This window comes from Dicentrarchus labrax, unplaced genomic scaffold, assembly GCF_905237075.1.
Source record: "Dicentrarchus labrax unplaced genomic scaffold, dlabrax2021, whole genome shotgun sequence".
Taxonomy (NCBI): Eukaryota; Metazoa; Chordata; class Actinopteri; family Moronidae; genus Dicentrarchus; species Dicentrarchus labrax.
In genome coordinates, this window is record NW_026136713.1 from 23552360 (window position 1) to 23566391 (window position 14032).

Genomic DNA, 14032 nt, shown 5'->3' on the forward strand with positions numbered 1-14032 from the left:
ATAAATTAATTCAAACAAAAACATGTAATAACATAACACACAGCCATTAAGATTCTCAATTTGTAGGAGAGAGTCTGTTAACGTCTCTCTCTTGGAGGCAGAGTCAATGATTTATATTATCAATGTTATTAATGAAACAGTCGCTGCTCAAGGTATTATTATCTAACAACAGGTGTATTCTAACCTGCGTGCTGTTTGGTTGACAGGAGTTTGGGCGGGGCTCCGGGGCCGACTGCAGACGCCACGTTCAGAAACTGAACGCCATGAGAGGAGTGGTGATGGAGGAGCAGGAGCACAACACCTGGTCACTATGGTAACCAACCCATCCCATAATGCAACAGCAGCTCGTTTCCCATCCATGTGTTCTCACCTGTCTGCTGGTTGTTCACAGGAAGCAGACGGAGGCAGACGGAGAGGATGAACCTGAGGTAGAGAGAGACCCACAAGTACACACACAGGTAACGTACATCATTAATTCATTTCATATATAAGAAATGTCTAATGAAGGTTGTCAATGTTTTTTTGTGAGTTTATTAATTATAAACATAGAAATGAACTAATTATACAGGTGTTAATAATGCTTAATAAACCCCGCCCCTCTTGCTATTTTCACAGATAATACAGGTAACTTCATCTGTTCACATGGATATTAAAGAAATATATATAATTAAAGCTGCAAGCAGCGATGAACGGGATCTCGCAACCGGCGCGTAAAATGTCACGTAAATCAGCTCAAAATTGCCACGCAGCACTTACTTCCTGTTGCCACTAGGTGGAGCTATCACTATGTGTTCAGGGCGGAACTCTTATCAGACATGTTAAGTTTCGTTGCAGTCGGATCATGTATGCAGAAGTTATGACGAATCCCTCTTTTTATGGCGAAGGATCGAAATTGCACGACACGGGACGCCACGCCACATGCACGATGTTTGACGGAATAACCTGAATAGCTCAACTTTTAATACTGAATGTGTTTAGATGGCTGTGTCCAAATCTGAAGTCGGTCCGATAAATGCCCTAGGAGGAGTTCGTTCAAATACAGCGTGTGTAAATCGCCAAAAATGGCCACAAAATCCAAAATGGCCGACTTCCTGTTGGGTTTGAGGTATGGGTCCTTGAGACTTTTCTGCTTCTTTTATCATCATACACATGCGTACCAATTTTCGTACATGTGGGCCTTACGTGTCTTGGGGGCTGTTTCTCTGGGGCGTGGCTTAGCCGTTTGGCGGCGCCCGTGCACGGGGACAATGTCATATCGATATTTTCGCTACGTTTGAATTTTGTGCAAATTTTCATGACTTTTTGAGAATGCTGCGGGGGTCAAATATGCGGTCAAACAGGCACCAAATAATAATAATAATAATAATTTTAACAGGAACAATAGGGTCTTGCACTTGTCAGTGCTCGATCCCTAATAAGAATATTATATATATATATATATATATATATATATATATATATATATATATATATATAATAAGAATAACTGTGTGGGTGTTTACTATGTTGATGATGGATTCAGGTCCACATCTGCACACTTTAGTGCAAACTAATTCGAGCGACTGTCCTCCAGTGGTTGAAAGCAGCTGTTACAGTTGAATATTGCTGTTGGCTGATCTGCAGTCAGATGTATTTGATGCTCTGCTGCAGTGTTTGAATGTTCTGTGAGGGAGCTGCAGAATTTAATATGACTCATGAGGATTGTACAGTGAGCTTAGGGTGTGTCTGTTCAGACTCGTCTGTCAACATAGCAACATATTTTACACTGAGGTTATATCACACATATATCACATATATATATCACACACATATATTACACATATGTCACCTATATATCACACATATATCACCTATATATCACACATACATTACACATATATCACACATGTATCACCTATATATCACACATATATTACACATATATCACACATATCACCTATATTGTTTTGTATATTGTATTGTTTTTAGATGGCACCGGTGAAGTCAGCAGCCGTCGTACCTGCTCAGACACTTTCCTTGCTCTCTTATCTTATATATCACACATATATCACCTATATATCACACATATATCACCCATATATCACCTATATATCACACATATATGACGGTAATGACACCAAATTATCAGAATATCGCTCAATTCGGCAAGATAATCTTAAAACTTATTCAATTCAATTCAATTTTATTTGTATAGCGCCAATTCATAACAGAAGTTATCTCAGGACACTTTTCAAATAGAGCAGGTCTAGACCGAACTCTTTAAAACATTAATTACAGAGACCCAACCGTACCACCATGAGCAAGCACTTGGCGACAAGGGCAAGGAAACACTGCCTGTTAAAAGGCAGAAACCTAGGACAGATCCTCCGGCTCTAGGTGGGTGGTCGTCTGTCTCGACCAGTTGGGGTGAGAGAGAGAGAGAGAGAGAGAGGCAGAGAGAGAGAGAGCGAGAGACAGACAGACAGGTGCACAGCAACAACAGTATTGGCAATGGCAATCTAGCAGGACCATGGCAGGAGGCTCCACCAGGATCGACAAGAACCTGCGAGATGAGAAAGCACAAGAACTCCGGGGAAGAAGTGAAGTTAGTAACATGCATTAATGGGACATGAATGAGTGCAGAAAGAGAGAGGAAGGGAGGAGCTCAGTGCACCATGGGAAATCCCCCGATAGTCTAGGCCTATAGCAGCATAACTAAGGGATGGTTCAGGACTCACCTGATCCAGCCCTAACTATAAGCTTTATCAAAGAGGAATGTCTTAAGCCTACTCTTGAATGTGGTGAGGGTGTCTGCCTCCTGAACCACAAATGGAAGCTGGTTCCACAGGAGAGGAGCTTGGTAACTGAAGGCTCTGGCTCCTGTTCTACTTTTTAGAGACTATAGGAACCACAAGTAGCCCAGCATTCAGAGAACGTAGTGTTCTAGAGGGGTAATAGGGTACTATGAGCTCTTTAAGATATGAAGGGGCCTGACCATGAAGAGCTTTATAGGTGAGGAGGAGGATTTTAAATTCTATTCTACATTTTACAGGGAGCCAATGCAGAGAAGCTAGTACAGGAGAGATGTGATCTCTTTTTCTAGTTCCTGTCAGTACTCGTGCTGCAGCGTTCTGAATTAATTGGAGTCTAGACTTATTGGGGCAACCTGATAATAAAGAGTTGCAGTAATCCAGCCTTGAAGTAACAAATGCATGGATTAGTTTTTCTGCATCTGTCTGTGATAGTATGTGTCTAATTTTTCTAATATTACGTAAATGAAAGAAGGCAGTCCTAGAGGTCTGCTTTATGTGGGAGTTAAATGACAAATCCTGATCAAAGATAACTCCGAGATTCCTGACAGTGGTGCTAGAGGCCAAGTTAATGCCATCTAGAGTAACTATATCTTTTAGACAGTGAGTCTCTAAGGTTTTTGGGGTCAAGAACAAGAATTTCGTTTTTTTCTGAGTTTAACATGAGAAAATTGCAGGTCATCCAGGATTTTATGTCCTTAAGACATGTTTGTAATTTAGATAATTGATTAATTTCATTGGGCTTGATCGATAGATATAACTGCGTATCATCTGCATAACAGTGAAAGTTAATGGAGTGATTCCTAATAATGTTGCCTAAAGGGAGCATATATAAAGTAAATAGTATTGGTCCAAGTACAGAACCTTGTGGAACTCCATGACTAACTGTAGTATTTATTGAAGATTCATCGTTAACATGTACAAACTGCGAACGATCTGATAAATATGATTTAAACCAGCTTAGTGCGGTTCCTTTAATGCCAATTTGATGCTCAAGTCTCTGTAAAAGAATATTATGGTCAATGGTGTCAAATGCAGCACTAAGATCTAATAATACAAGTACAGAGACAAGTCCATTGTCAGAAGCAATCAGAAGGTCATTATTAACTTTAACCAGAGCTGTCTCTGTGCTGTGATGAACTCTAAATCCTGACTGAAAATCCTCAAATAAACTATTGTTATGTAGAAAGTCACACAACTCTTTGGCGACTACTTTTTCATATATATATCTATCACCTATATATCACCTATATATCACACATATATCACACATATATTACACATATATCACACATATATCTCACACTTATCACCTATGTATCACATATCACCTATATATCACATATTTCACACATATATCACCTATATATCACATATATCACCTATGTATCACATATATATCACACATATATCACCTATATATCACACATATATTACACATATCACCTATATATCACACATATATCACACATATATTACACATATCACCCATATATCACACACATATATCACCTATATATCACTTATATATTACACATATATCACCTATATCACACATATTACAGATATATCACCTATATATTACACATATATCACCCACAGTTGCAATCAGAAATATTCAACCCAAAAAGATTTTAAGGTTCAGTTAAAGTTTTTAAAGAGTAAGATTCTGCTTCAGATGACTTCTTTATGAGTTGAGTGATACATAAAATCAACACAGAAAATGCATGCTGTAGTATTTGTGTGTAAGAGTATATTGTTAAGAGAGCCATGTCACAATTATTCGACCCCTGTATAATGTTGTTGTTTTTAAAGCTGTCTGACAGTTCATATGGCCTAAAGTGGAGTTGAAACATAATTAAGCCTTTGGGAACTCTATAATGATCCTTCATTTGCTTCAGCTGCATATAGAAACCCAGGCGACCTACCATTTTAAAGAGGAAACTGATGCCTTCTGTTGACAATTCAAAGCTCAGTGATCCCCCCTCCGAGTGGCGTTCTCAGGCACCAGCACTCAGAGAGATCCAACATACAGCTGAAGGTTGTAAAACCTGTTCATTGTGTTCCTCTCTTGCCCTTCAGATGACTCACACTCAGGTGAGCTGCTGGAGCAAATACCTGGACACACCTGAGGAGGTGGACCCAGAGGAGGAGGAGAATGTTTTGATGGAGAGGCAGAAGCTCCATGGCAACAACATGATTGACAGGTGTGTTAGTGCTTTTACAGGTCACATACCTGTCAGTCAGCAGAGTGGGTTCTAAAACACACTTGAGGTGAGACAGAAACAGGTTTTTATTTATCATTAATTAACTTCCTGAATAAAGTGATTAATGAGGCAGATTCTGATTGGTCGGTTGCGGTAAAGAAAGAGAGTGCAGTGAATGCATAATCACTGATACTGACGATCAATACCAGAGTATCGATTGTATTAATCACTGATATACTGACTATCAATATCAGAGTATCGATTGTATTAATCACTGATACTGACGATCAATATCAGAGTATCGATTGTATTAATCACTGATACTGACGATCAATATCAGAGTATCGATTGTATTAATCACTGATACTGACGATCAATATCAGAGTATCGATTGCATTAATCACTGATACTGACGATCAATACCAGAGTATCAATTGTATTGATTGTAAACCTTTTTATCTTCTGTGATGTTGAACTTCCTGTTGTTCTGACAGGAAGAGGAGAAAAAGAAGAACAGACAGCTGGATACCTGAAATGGTAACTTACTGACATCATCATGACATCATCAACAGCATTAATTAAAGCTAATGTCACCTGATTGATCAGTCTTTAAGCTAAGCTAGGCTACATTTCCCCATTTCTAGTCTTTATGCTAACAGTTGCCTCTGTTTAGTCTTTATGCTAAGCTATGCTAACAGTTGCCCCTGTCTACAGTCTTTATGCTTTAACGACCACCCACCTAGAGCCGGAGGATCTGTCCTAGGTTTCTGCCTTTTAACAGGCAGTGTTTCCTTGCCCTTGTCTCCAAGGTCTTGCTCATGGTGGTACTGTTGGGTCTCTGTAATTAATGTTAAAGAGTTCGGTCTAGACCTGTTCTATTTGAAAAGTGTCCTGAGATAACTTCTGTTATGAATTGGTGCTACACAAATAAAACTGAACTGAATTGAATTGAAAATTGAACTTGTTAGATGGTTCCTTTAAAGAACCAGTTTAACCTTCTGACTTCTGTCTGCAGCCCAACTGGTCCAGTCTGAACCACATCAATCCTCCCAGTAAGAGGGACTCCAGTCCTCCCAGTCTGAACCACCTCAATCCTCCCAGTAAGAGGGACTCCAGTCCTCCCAGTCTGAACCACATCAATCCTCCCAGTAAGAGGGACTCCAGTCCTCCCAGTCTGAACCACATCAATCCTCCAAGGAAGAGGGACTCGAGTCCTCCCTGTCTGAACCACATCAATCCTCCCAGTAAGAGGGACTCCAGTCCTCCCAGTAAGAGGGACTACAGTCCTCCCAGTCAGAGGGACTCCAGTCCTCCCAGTCAGAGGGGCGTGGGTACTGATGCAGTCAGCAGGTGGGCTCAGTTCCTGAGTTCTGACTGTCAAGTGAGTGAGGAGGAGGAGGAGCCAGCAGCCAGTGGGCGGAGTCAGTCAGTGGGCCGGGCTGCATCTCTTTCCTGTAATGTCATCATCACCCCACCCTCCTCCAGGCCCCGCCCCCTGCTTCCTGTTTCCTCCATGTTTCAGAGCGGAGACGAGTTCAACTTCGACGACGACTTCCTGAATGACTGATTATCAACCAGTCGACCGATATTAATCCTTTCGCTGTCTGTGGATCAGCTGATTTATAGATTGATCCATTCAAGTATTGATTTTTTGTTCACGCTGTACATATTCATACTACAGTTTGGTGTGTTAGGACTGTATTGATAAGTATTGATCAGAATAAAGTGACAGGTTCAGTTCTTCATGTTTTTATTGGTCAGATTCACAGAAACAAAGATAGACAGACAGTAACCAATGAGATAAAGTATTGATTAATAACAGAGACAGTAATCCATTAGTTAAAGTATTGATTAATGAAAGTAATCAGATTACAGGGACAGCAGTATAAATCATTGGGTGAGTATAATTGATGATGTCATCAGGGCTGGTGTGGGCGGGGCTGTTTGGCGTACTGGATGGCGTCCAGCGCGGCGCCGATGTCGTAGTTTTTGGCCTGAAGGAGTCGAGTCAACCAGCCGCCCTCGTCAGTGAACCCCATCGACAGCATCTGGGACAGGGACTCCACCAGGCGGGGGTCTGCCTCTGGGGGGGGGCACAGAGGTCAGACACGGTCAGAGGTCGGCCGGGACATCACTCACAAATATAACAGGACCAGGACCTGGTCTTACCTTGAGGCAGGTGAGGGTACAGAGCCGCCTCCCTTAGACCTGTTGGACCCTGCTGTCCTGATGGAGGCTCCTGCTCCCGGTCCTGGTCCCCGGGTTGCAGGGACTGCAGCTCTCCGGTGGAGGGGTCCACCTCTCGGGGGTTCAGGTGAGTCCACTCCTCATCAGAGTCTCTGCACACCTGCATAGGAAGACCAGGGTTACACCAGACTACCTCTGTTTCCATGGTGACAGTGTGACCAACTCAGCACCGCCCCCTCTCTCTGATTGGCTGATGTCATTGTAATTATTGATTGTTAATTTAATAAAAACATGCATTGATATTTAACACGATCAATAAATAGTAATCATCATGAGCTTCCAGATAATGAATTTATCTTTAGACACCTGAATGCATCATTGATCTGCACTGACCTTTGACTCCTCATTGGCTCCGCCCTTGCTGCTGGCTGCGCCCTCATTAGCTCCACCTATCTCCATGTCACCTTCTGCCCCCCCACTCTGAGGGGGCGGGTTCACCTTGGTCCTCTGGCCATCGTGCTCCACATCGATGTCCACGTCGATACCTGCGGGCACACATGTGACATCACTTACTGTTTTGTTCACTCAATTTTAGCTGCATTATTACTTTGAAAATCACATCCTGTCAACCATCACTCACCCAGCGGGCTCAACATGGCAGCCACGCCCTCTCCGATGTTCTTCAGGTAGACCATGTTGGCCTGAGAGACTGCAGGCAGAGGTCAGAGGTCACTGATGGTGTCATCACTTTACTGATCATTAATCAGATTATTTTTATCAACAAACACTGACCAGAGGGGGCGCTGCCGTCAGCAGCAGGTCCAGAGGATCCGGGCTGGTCCTGGTCCTGGTCCTGGTCCTGGCTTGGGGTCTGAGCCTGGTTCAGGTTCTGGTTCCACATGCAGTGTCTCATCCTCTTCATCCACTTCCCCCGAGGGAACCACTACAGACAGGAAGCACAACAGTTCACCACAACACCCTGACAGTTGGAGAGCAGGGCGTTCAGTCTGTCAGGCTCCTCCCCCTCTGAAGCAAACTCAACCTCTGATTGGTGGAGCTTCAGCCTGCAGACATCACTGAGTTGACCAGTAAACACAAACTATAATTCACATACAACTATTGATGAATTATGAATTATTGTTTAATTAATTAACAACCACTACAGTGATGTCACAGTGTGACCTCACTGGTGGGCGTGGTCAGGCCCTCACCTGCAGCGGGTGCCAGATGGGCAGCAGAGCGTGCTCAGTGTGCGTCCCTCGAGCCTGACAGGCGGAGCACAGGTCGTAGTTGGGACAGACAGAGCACTTGAAGCGGGTTCCCACCACGGGCCCCTCGCAGCCGTCACAGGTGACGTTAGGGTGCAGGGCCGGGGGCTGGGCCATATGAGGGGGCGGGGCATGAGGAGCTCCAGGAGGAGGAGGAGGATGGTGGCCGAATGCGAACGGAGGGAAGGCGTGGAGAGGAAAGTCTCGACGGTGCTCCTTCTTCTCTGAAAAAGTTCAATAAAACTTTATTACAAACAAACAAACAGTTTATCTGTGTATCTTTCACAATAAAAGCCTTCCTGTGTTTGCACCTTTGATGAAGACGCGGAAGGTGGCGTCCTTCATGCAGGCCAGACCCATCATCAGCTCATCATCAGAGGAGAACGCCACCAGGTCGCCATCTTCATCTGAAACACATTATCATCATCATCATTGTTGTTATTTACCTTTGTAGAACATGTTATTATTTATATATCATTGTTGTTATTTACCTTTGTAGAAAATGTTATTATTTAAACATATCACTGTTGTTATTTACCTTTGTAGAAGATGTTATTATTTAAACATATCACTGTTGTTATTTACCTTTGTAGAACATGTTATTATTTTGAGGATTTTCAGTCAGGATTTAGAGTTCATCACAGCACAGAGACAGCTCTGGTTAAAGTTAATGACCTTCTGATTGCTTCTGACAATGGACTTGTCTCTGTACTTGTATTATTAGATCTTAGTGCTGCATTTGACACCATTGACCATGATATTCTTTTACAGAGACTTGAGCATCAAATTGGCATTAAAGGAACCGCACTAAGCTGGTTTAAGTCATATTTATCAGATCGTTCGCAGTTTGTACATGTTAACGATGAATCTTCAATAAATACTACAGTTAGTCATGGAGTTCCACAAGGTTCTGTACTTGGACCAATATTATTTACTTTATATATGCTCCCTTTAGGCAACATTATTAGGAATCACTCCATTAACGTTCACTGTTATGCAGATGATACGCAGTTATATCTATCGATCAAGCCCAATGAAATTAATCAATTATCTAAATTACAAACATGTCTTAAGGACATAAAATCCTGGATGACCTGCAATTTTCTGATGTTAAACTCAGAAAAAAACGAAATTCTTGTTCTTGGCCCCAAAAACCTTAGAGACTCACTGTCTAAAGATATAGTTACTCTAGATGGCATTAACTTGGCCTCTAGCACCACTGTCAGGAATCTTGGAGTTATCTTTGATCAGGATTTGTCATTTAACTCCCACATAAAGCAGACCTCTAGGACTGCCTTCTTTCATTTACGTAATATTAGAAAAATTAGACACATACTATCACAGACAGATGCAGAAAAACTAATCCATGCATTTGTTACTTCAAGGCTGGATTACTGCAACTCTTTATTATCAGGTTGCCCCAATAAGTCCATTAAAACGCTCCAATTAATTCAGAACGCTGCAGCACGAGTACTGACAGGAACTAGAAAAAGAGATCACATCTCTCCTGTACTAGCTACTCTGCATTGGCTCCCTATAAAATGTAGAATAGAATTTAAAATCCTCCTCCTCACCTATAAAGCTCTTCATGGTCAGGCCCCTTCATATCTTAAAGAGCTCATAGTACCCTATTACCCCTCTAGAACACTACGTTCTCTGAATGCTGGGCTACTTGTGGTTCCTATAGTCTCTAAAAGTAGAACAGGAGCCAGAGCCTTCAGTTACCAAGCTCCTCTTCTGTGGAACCAGCTTCCATTTGTGGTTCGGGAGGCAGACACCCTCACCACATTCAAGAGTAGGCTTAAGACATTCCTCTTTGATAAAGCTTATAGTTAGGGCTGGATCAGGTGAGTCCTGAACCATCCCTTAGTTATGCTGCTATAGGCCTAGACTATCGGGGGATTTCCCATGGTGCACTGAGCTCCTCCCTTCCTCTCTCTTTCTGCACTCATTCATGTCCCATTAATGCATGTTACTAACTTCACTTCTTCCCCGGAGTTCTTGTGCTTTCTCGTCTTGCAGGTTCTTATGGATCCTGGTGGAGCCTCCTGCCATGGTCCTGCTATATTGCCATTGCCAATACTGTTGTTGCTGTGCACCTGTCTGTCTGTCTCTCGCTCTTTCTCTCTCTGCCTCTCTCTCTCTCTCTCTCTCACCCCAACTGGTCGAGACAGACGACCACCCACCTAGAGCCGGAGGATCTGTCCTAGGTTTCTGCCTTTTAACAGGCAGTTTTTCCTTGCCCTTGTCGCCAAGTGCTTGCTCATGGTGGTACTGTTGGGTCTCTGTAATTAAAGTTTTAAAGAGTTCGGTCTAGACCTGCTCTTTTTGAAAAGTTATTTACCTTTGTAGAACATGTTGTTATTTATATATCACTGTTGTTATTTACCTTTGTAGAACATGTTATTATTTAAACATATTACTGTTGTTATTTACCTTTGTAGAAAATGTTATTATTTAAACATATCATTGTTGTTATTTACCTTTGTAGAACATGTTATTATTTATATATCACTGTTGTTATTTACCTTTGTAGAAAATGTTATTATTTAAACATATTACTGTTGTTATTTACCTTTGTAGAACATGTTATTATTTAAACATATCATTGTTATTTACCTTTGTAGAACATGTTGTTATTTATATATCACTGTTGTTATTTACCTTTGTAGAACATGTTATTATTTAAACATATCATTGTTGTTATTTACCTTTGTAGAACACGTTGTTATTTATATATCACTGTTGTTATTTACCTTTGTAGAACATGTTATTATTTATATATCACTGTTGTTATTTACCTTTGTAGAACATGTTATTTAAACATATCACTGTTGTTAAGTACCTTTGTAGAAAATGTTATTATTTAAACATATTACTGTTGTTATTTACCTTTGTAGAACATGTTATTATTTAAACATATCATTGTTATTTACCTTTGTAGAACATGTTATTATTTAAACATATCATTGTTATTTACCTTTGTAGAACATGTTATTATTTATATATCACTGTTGTTATTTACCTTTGTAGAACATGTTATTACTTATATATCACTGTTGTTATTTACCTTTGTAGAACATGTTATTTAAACATATCACTGTTGTTGTTTACCTTTGTAGAATATGTTATTATTTAAACATATCATTGTTGTTATTTACCTTTGTAGAACATGTTGTTATTTATATATCACTGTTGTTATTTACCTTTTGTAGAAAATGTTATAATTTAAACATATCACTGTTGTTATTTACCTTTGTAGAACATGTTATTATTTATATATCACTGTTGTTATTTACCTTTGTAGAACATGTTATTATTTATATATCACTGTTGTTATTTACCTTTGTAGAACATGTTATTATTTATATATCATTGTTGTTATTTACCTTTGTAGAACATGTTATTATTTAAACATATCACTGTTGTTATTTACCTTTGTAGAACATGTTATTATTTATATATCATTGTTGTTATTTACCTTTGTAGAAAATGTTATTATTTAAACATATCACTGTTGTTATTTACCTTTGTAGAAAATGTTGTTATTTAAACATATCATTGTTGTTATTTACCTTTGTAGAACGTGTTGTTATTTATATATCACTGTTGTTATTTACCTTTTGTAGAAAATGTTATTATTTAAACATATCACTGTTGTTATTTACCTTTGTAGAACATGTTATTATTTATATATCACTGTTGTTATTTACCTTTGTAGAACATGTTATTTAAACATATCACTGTTGTTATTTACCTTTGTAGAACATGTTATTATTTAAACATATCACTGTTGTTATTTACCTTTGTAGAAAATGTTGTTATTTAAACATATCATTGTTGTTATTTACCTTTGTAGAACATGTTGTTATTTATATATCACTGTTGTTATTTACCTTTTGTAGAAAATGTTATTATTTAAACATATCACTGTTGTTATTTACCTTTGTAGAACATGTTATTATTTATATATCACTGTTGTTGTTTACCTTTGTAGAACATGTTATTATTTATATATCACTGTTGTTATTTACCTTTGTAGAACATGTTATTATTTATATATCATTGTTGTTATTTACCTTTGTAGAACATGTTATTATTTAAACATATCACTGTTGTTATTTACCTTTGTAGAACATTTTATTATTTATATATCATTGTTGTTATTTACCTTTGTAGAACATATTGAAAGAGTTGTTTTTCAGGTTAGTAAACACTCCCGCCGTTTTGCTGCTCAGATACTCGAAGTTGGAGGAAACATCTTGGTCCACCGCGAACCTCCGGACCTCTTTCACGACCTCCTCCTTCCCCAGCAGGTAGGCCTTCACTGTCACCGACATGCTGCTGCTGTTCCCGGGCACACTGCGGACTCTGAGGCGGAGAACAACGGACCAAACTCCAGAGAGAAAACTCTGAAATAAAGTGACAAACTGGTGACGCAGCTTTAAATCCTCTCTGCCTCCTTCTTGTTTACTTCCGGGATCAACGTCACCGTCGTCAGGACAAGTAAATATTTACGCGACTTCCCATTGGTCTCCTGACGGAGTCCCGCCCACATGACCAATCAGAGGCCGAGGAATGACGAAGCACTTTCCAGAGGGAAATTCCCTAAAATGAGTGAGTAAAGTTCACATTAAATAATGCAGAGTCATCGTTATAAAACACTGAAATATCTTCAATCAAAAGCGATTTGATACATTTTAAACATTTACATAAAAATATCACTTCAACAAAGAAAGAGTGTCATAGAAAGAAAGAGAAAGTGTCAAATAAAGCTATTTATTGTCCTCATTAACTGATTCCGTCTTTAAAACAGAAAATGTTCACCTACAGACACAATAAATTGTCAGTTTATTGATCTATGATAGAAGATCAAACATGATCTGTAAAGAATGAATATTAATTTGTGATTTCTGGTCAAATGTTTCCACTGACTGAAGATATTTTAATTATTAAAATTAACAGTTTATTTCATGGATCAATAAACTGTAGCTATTATATCTGATATATTGAAGCTTTATTAATCATCTTTATTATTTAATGAAGATGTGAAAGTAATTATGAAACACTTTAATTAGTTCACATCAATAGATTTAAATATCCTGTTTAAATGGTTTTGGATGAATAAAGTTATTGATCCGCATTTATTAATAATACAGACACTGTGGATGCTGCAGCAGCCAATCAGCAGCAGGGTGTGTGTCAGTTGACAGTGACTCATCAGTCTTGTGATCTGCAGTGAGTCACAGTCACAAGATGAACAAAGATTCACTCCACATCCCAGAATACATCACTCTACACCACCAGCTGCTGTACAATATAATTACAAATAAAAACAATAAATAAAGAAAGAGAGCAGACAGCTGTAAATACAAACAACCACAGAGACTCACTGTGATCCGATCAGACCACCTACTGAAGTGGTCTGATCGGATCACAGATCTGTCCTGATCCACATCAGAGTAAAACACTCACACACAGTATATAGTCTGTATGGATGGATGGATGGATAGATAGACTTTATTAATCCCCGGAGGGAAATTGGGTCATCATAGCAGCCAGGTACATTAATTCAATTCAA

General features: G+C 39.5%; 2 protein-coding genes and 1 long non-coding RNA gene across 28 annotated transcripts in view; 1 reads left to right on the forward strand and 2 right to left on the reverse strand.

Annotated features, from left to right (window-relative positions):
- LOC127374696 (uncharacterized) overlaps positions 1 to 2812 on the reverse strand; it is a 4727-nt gene extending 1915 nt beyond the window's left edge. Inside the window, exon 1 of the long non-coding RNA XR_007887194.1 lies at positions 2353 to 2812. This is a non-coding gene — a long non-coding RNA (uncharacterized LOC127374696). The remainder of the gene's footprint in view (positions 1 to 2352) is intronic.
- Positions 1 to 6736, forward strand: part of mrnip (MRN complex interacting protein) — a 27414-nt gene extending 20678 nt beyond the window's left edge. For 4 of the 5 annotated variants that reach the window (XM_051420118.1, XM_051420119.1, XM_051420120.1 and 1 more), the window contains 5 exons: positions 207 to 313; positions 392 to 458; positions 4872 to 4996; positions 5491 to 5533; positions 6012 to 6736. In XM_051420118.1, coding sequence (XP_051276078.1) covers positions 207 to 313; positions 392 to 458; positions 4872 to 4996; positions 5491 to 5533; positions 6012 to 6563 — 894 coding nt within the window. In that variant the 3' untranslated portion in view covers positions 6564 to 6736. Of the gene's footprint in view, positions 1 to 116; positions 153 to 206; positions 314 to 391; positions 459 to 4871; positions 4997 to 5490; positions 5534 to 6011 lie in introns of those variants that run through there. The other variant, XM_051420121.1, reaches the window with a different exon arrangement.
- Positions 6730 to 11906, reverse strand: sqstm1 (sequestosome 1). Of its 22 annotated transcripts, none has more exons than XM_051420073.1 (8): positions 11888 to 11906; positions 8763 to 8858; positions 8395 to 8675; positions 7976 to 8126; positions 7824 to 7892; positions 7577 to 7728; positions 7166 to 7343; positions 6730 to 7079 (listed from the first exon to the last, which is right to left on the reverse strand). In XM_051420073.1, exons 1-8 carry the CDS (start codon positions 11898 to 11900, stop codon positions 6916 to 6918), a joined length of 1104 nt encoding a protein of 367 aa, XP_051276033.1. In that variant the 5' UTR covers positions 11901 to 11906; the 3' UTR covers positions 6730 to 6915. The 22 variants fall into 22 exon arrangements, with proteins under 22 accessions (XP_051276033.1, XP_051276040.1, XP_051276045.1 ...); XM_051420080.1 differs by lacking the exon at positions 11888 to 11906 and adding an exon at positions 11841 to 11859; XM_051420085.1 differs by lacking the exon at positions 11888 to 11906 and adding an exon at positions 11796 to 11814.
- Positions 11907 to 14032: the final 2126 nt, after the last annotated feature.

Coding starts and splice junctions, on each gene's coding strand:
- sqstm1 (XM_051420073.1), bottom strand. Junction 8,127..8,394: donor CCATCTGGCACCCGCTGCAG/GTGAGGGCCTGA, acceptor TCCTGTCTGTAG/TGGTTCCCTCGGGGGAAGTG. Junction 7,893..7,975: donor TGACGGCAGCGCCCCCTCTG/GTCAGTGTTTGT, acceptor CTCTGCCTGCAG/TCTCTCAGGCCAACATGGTC.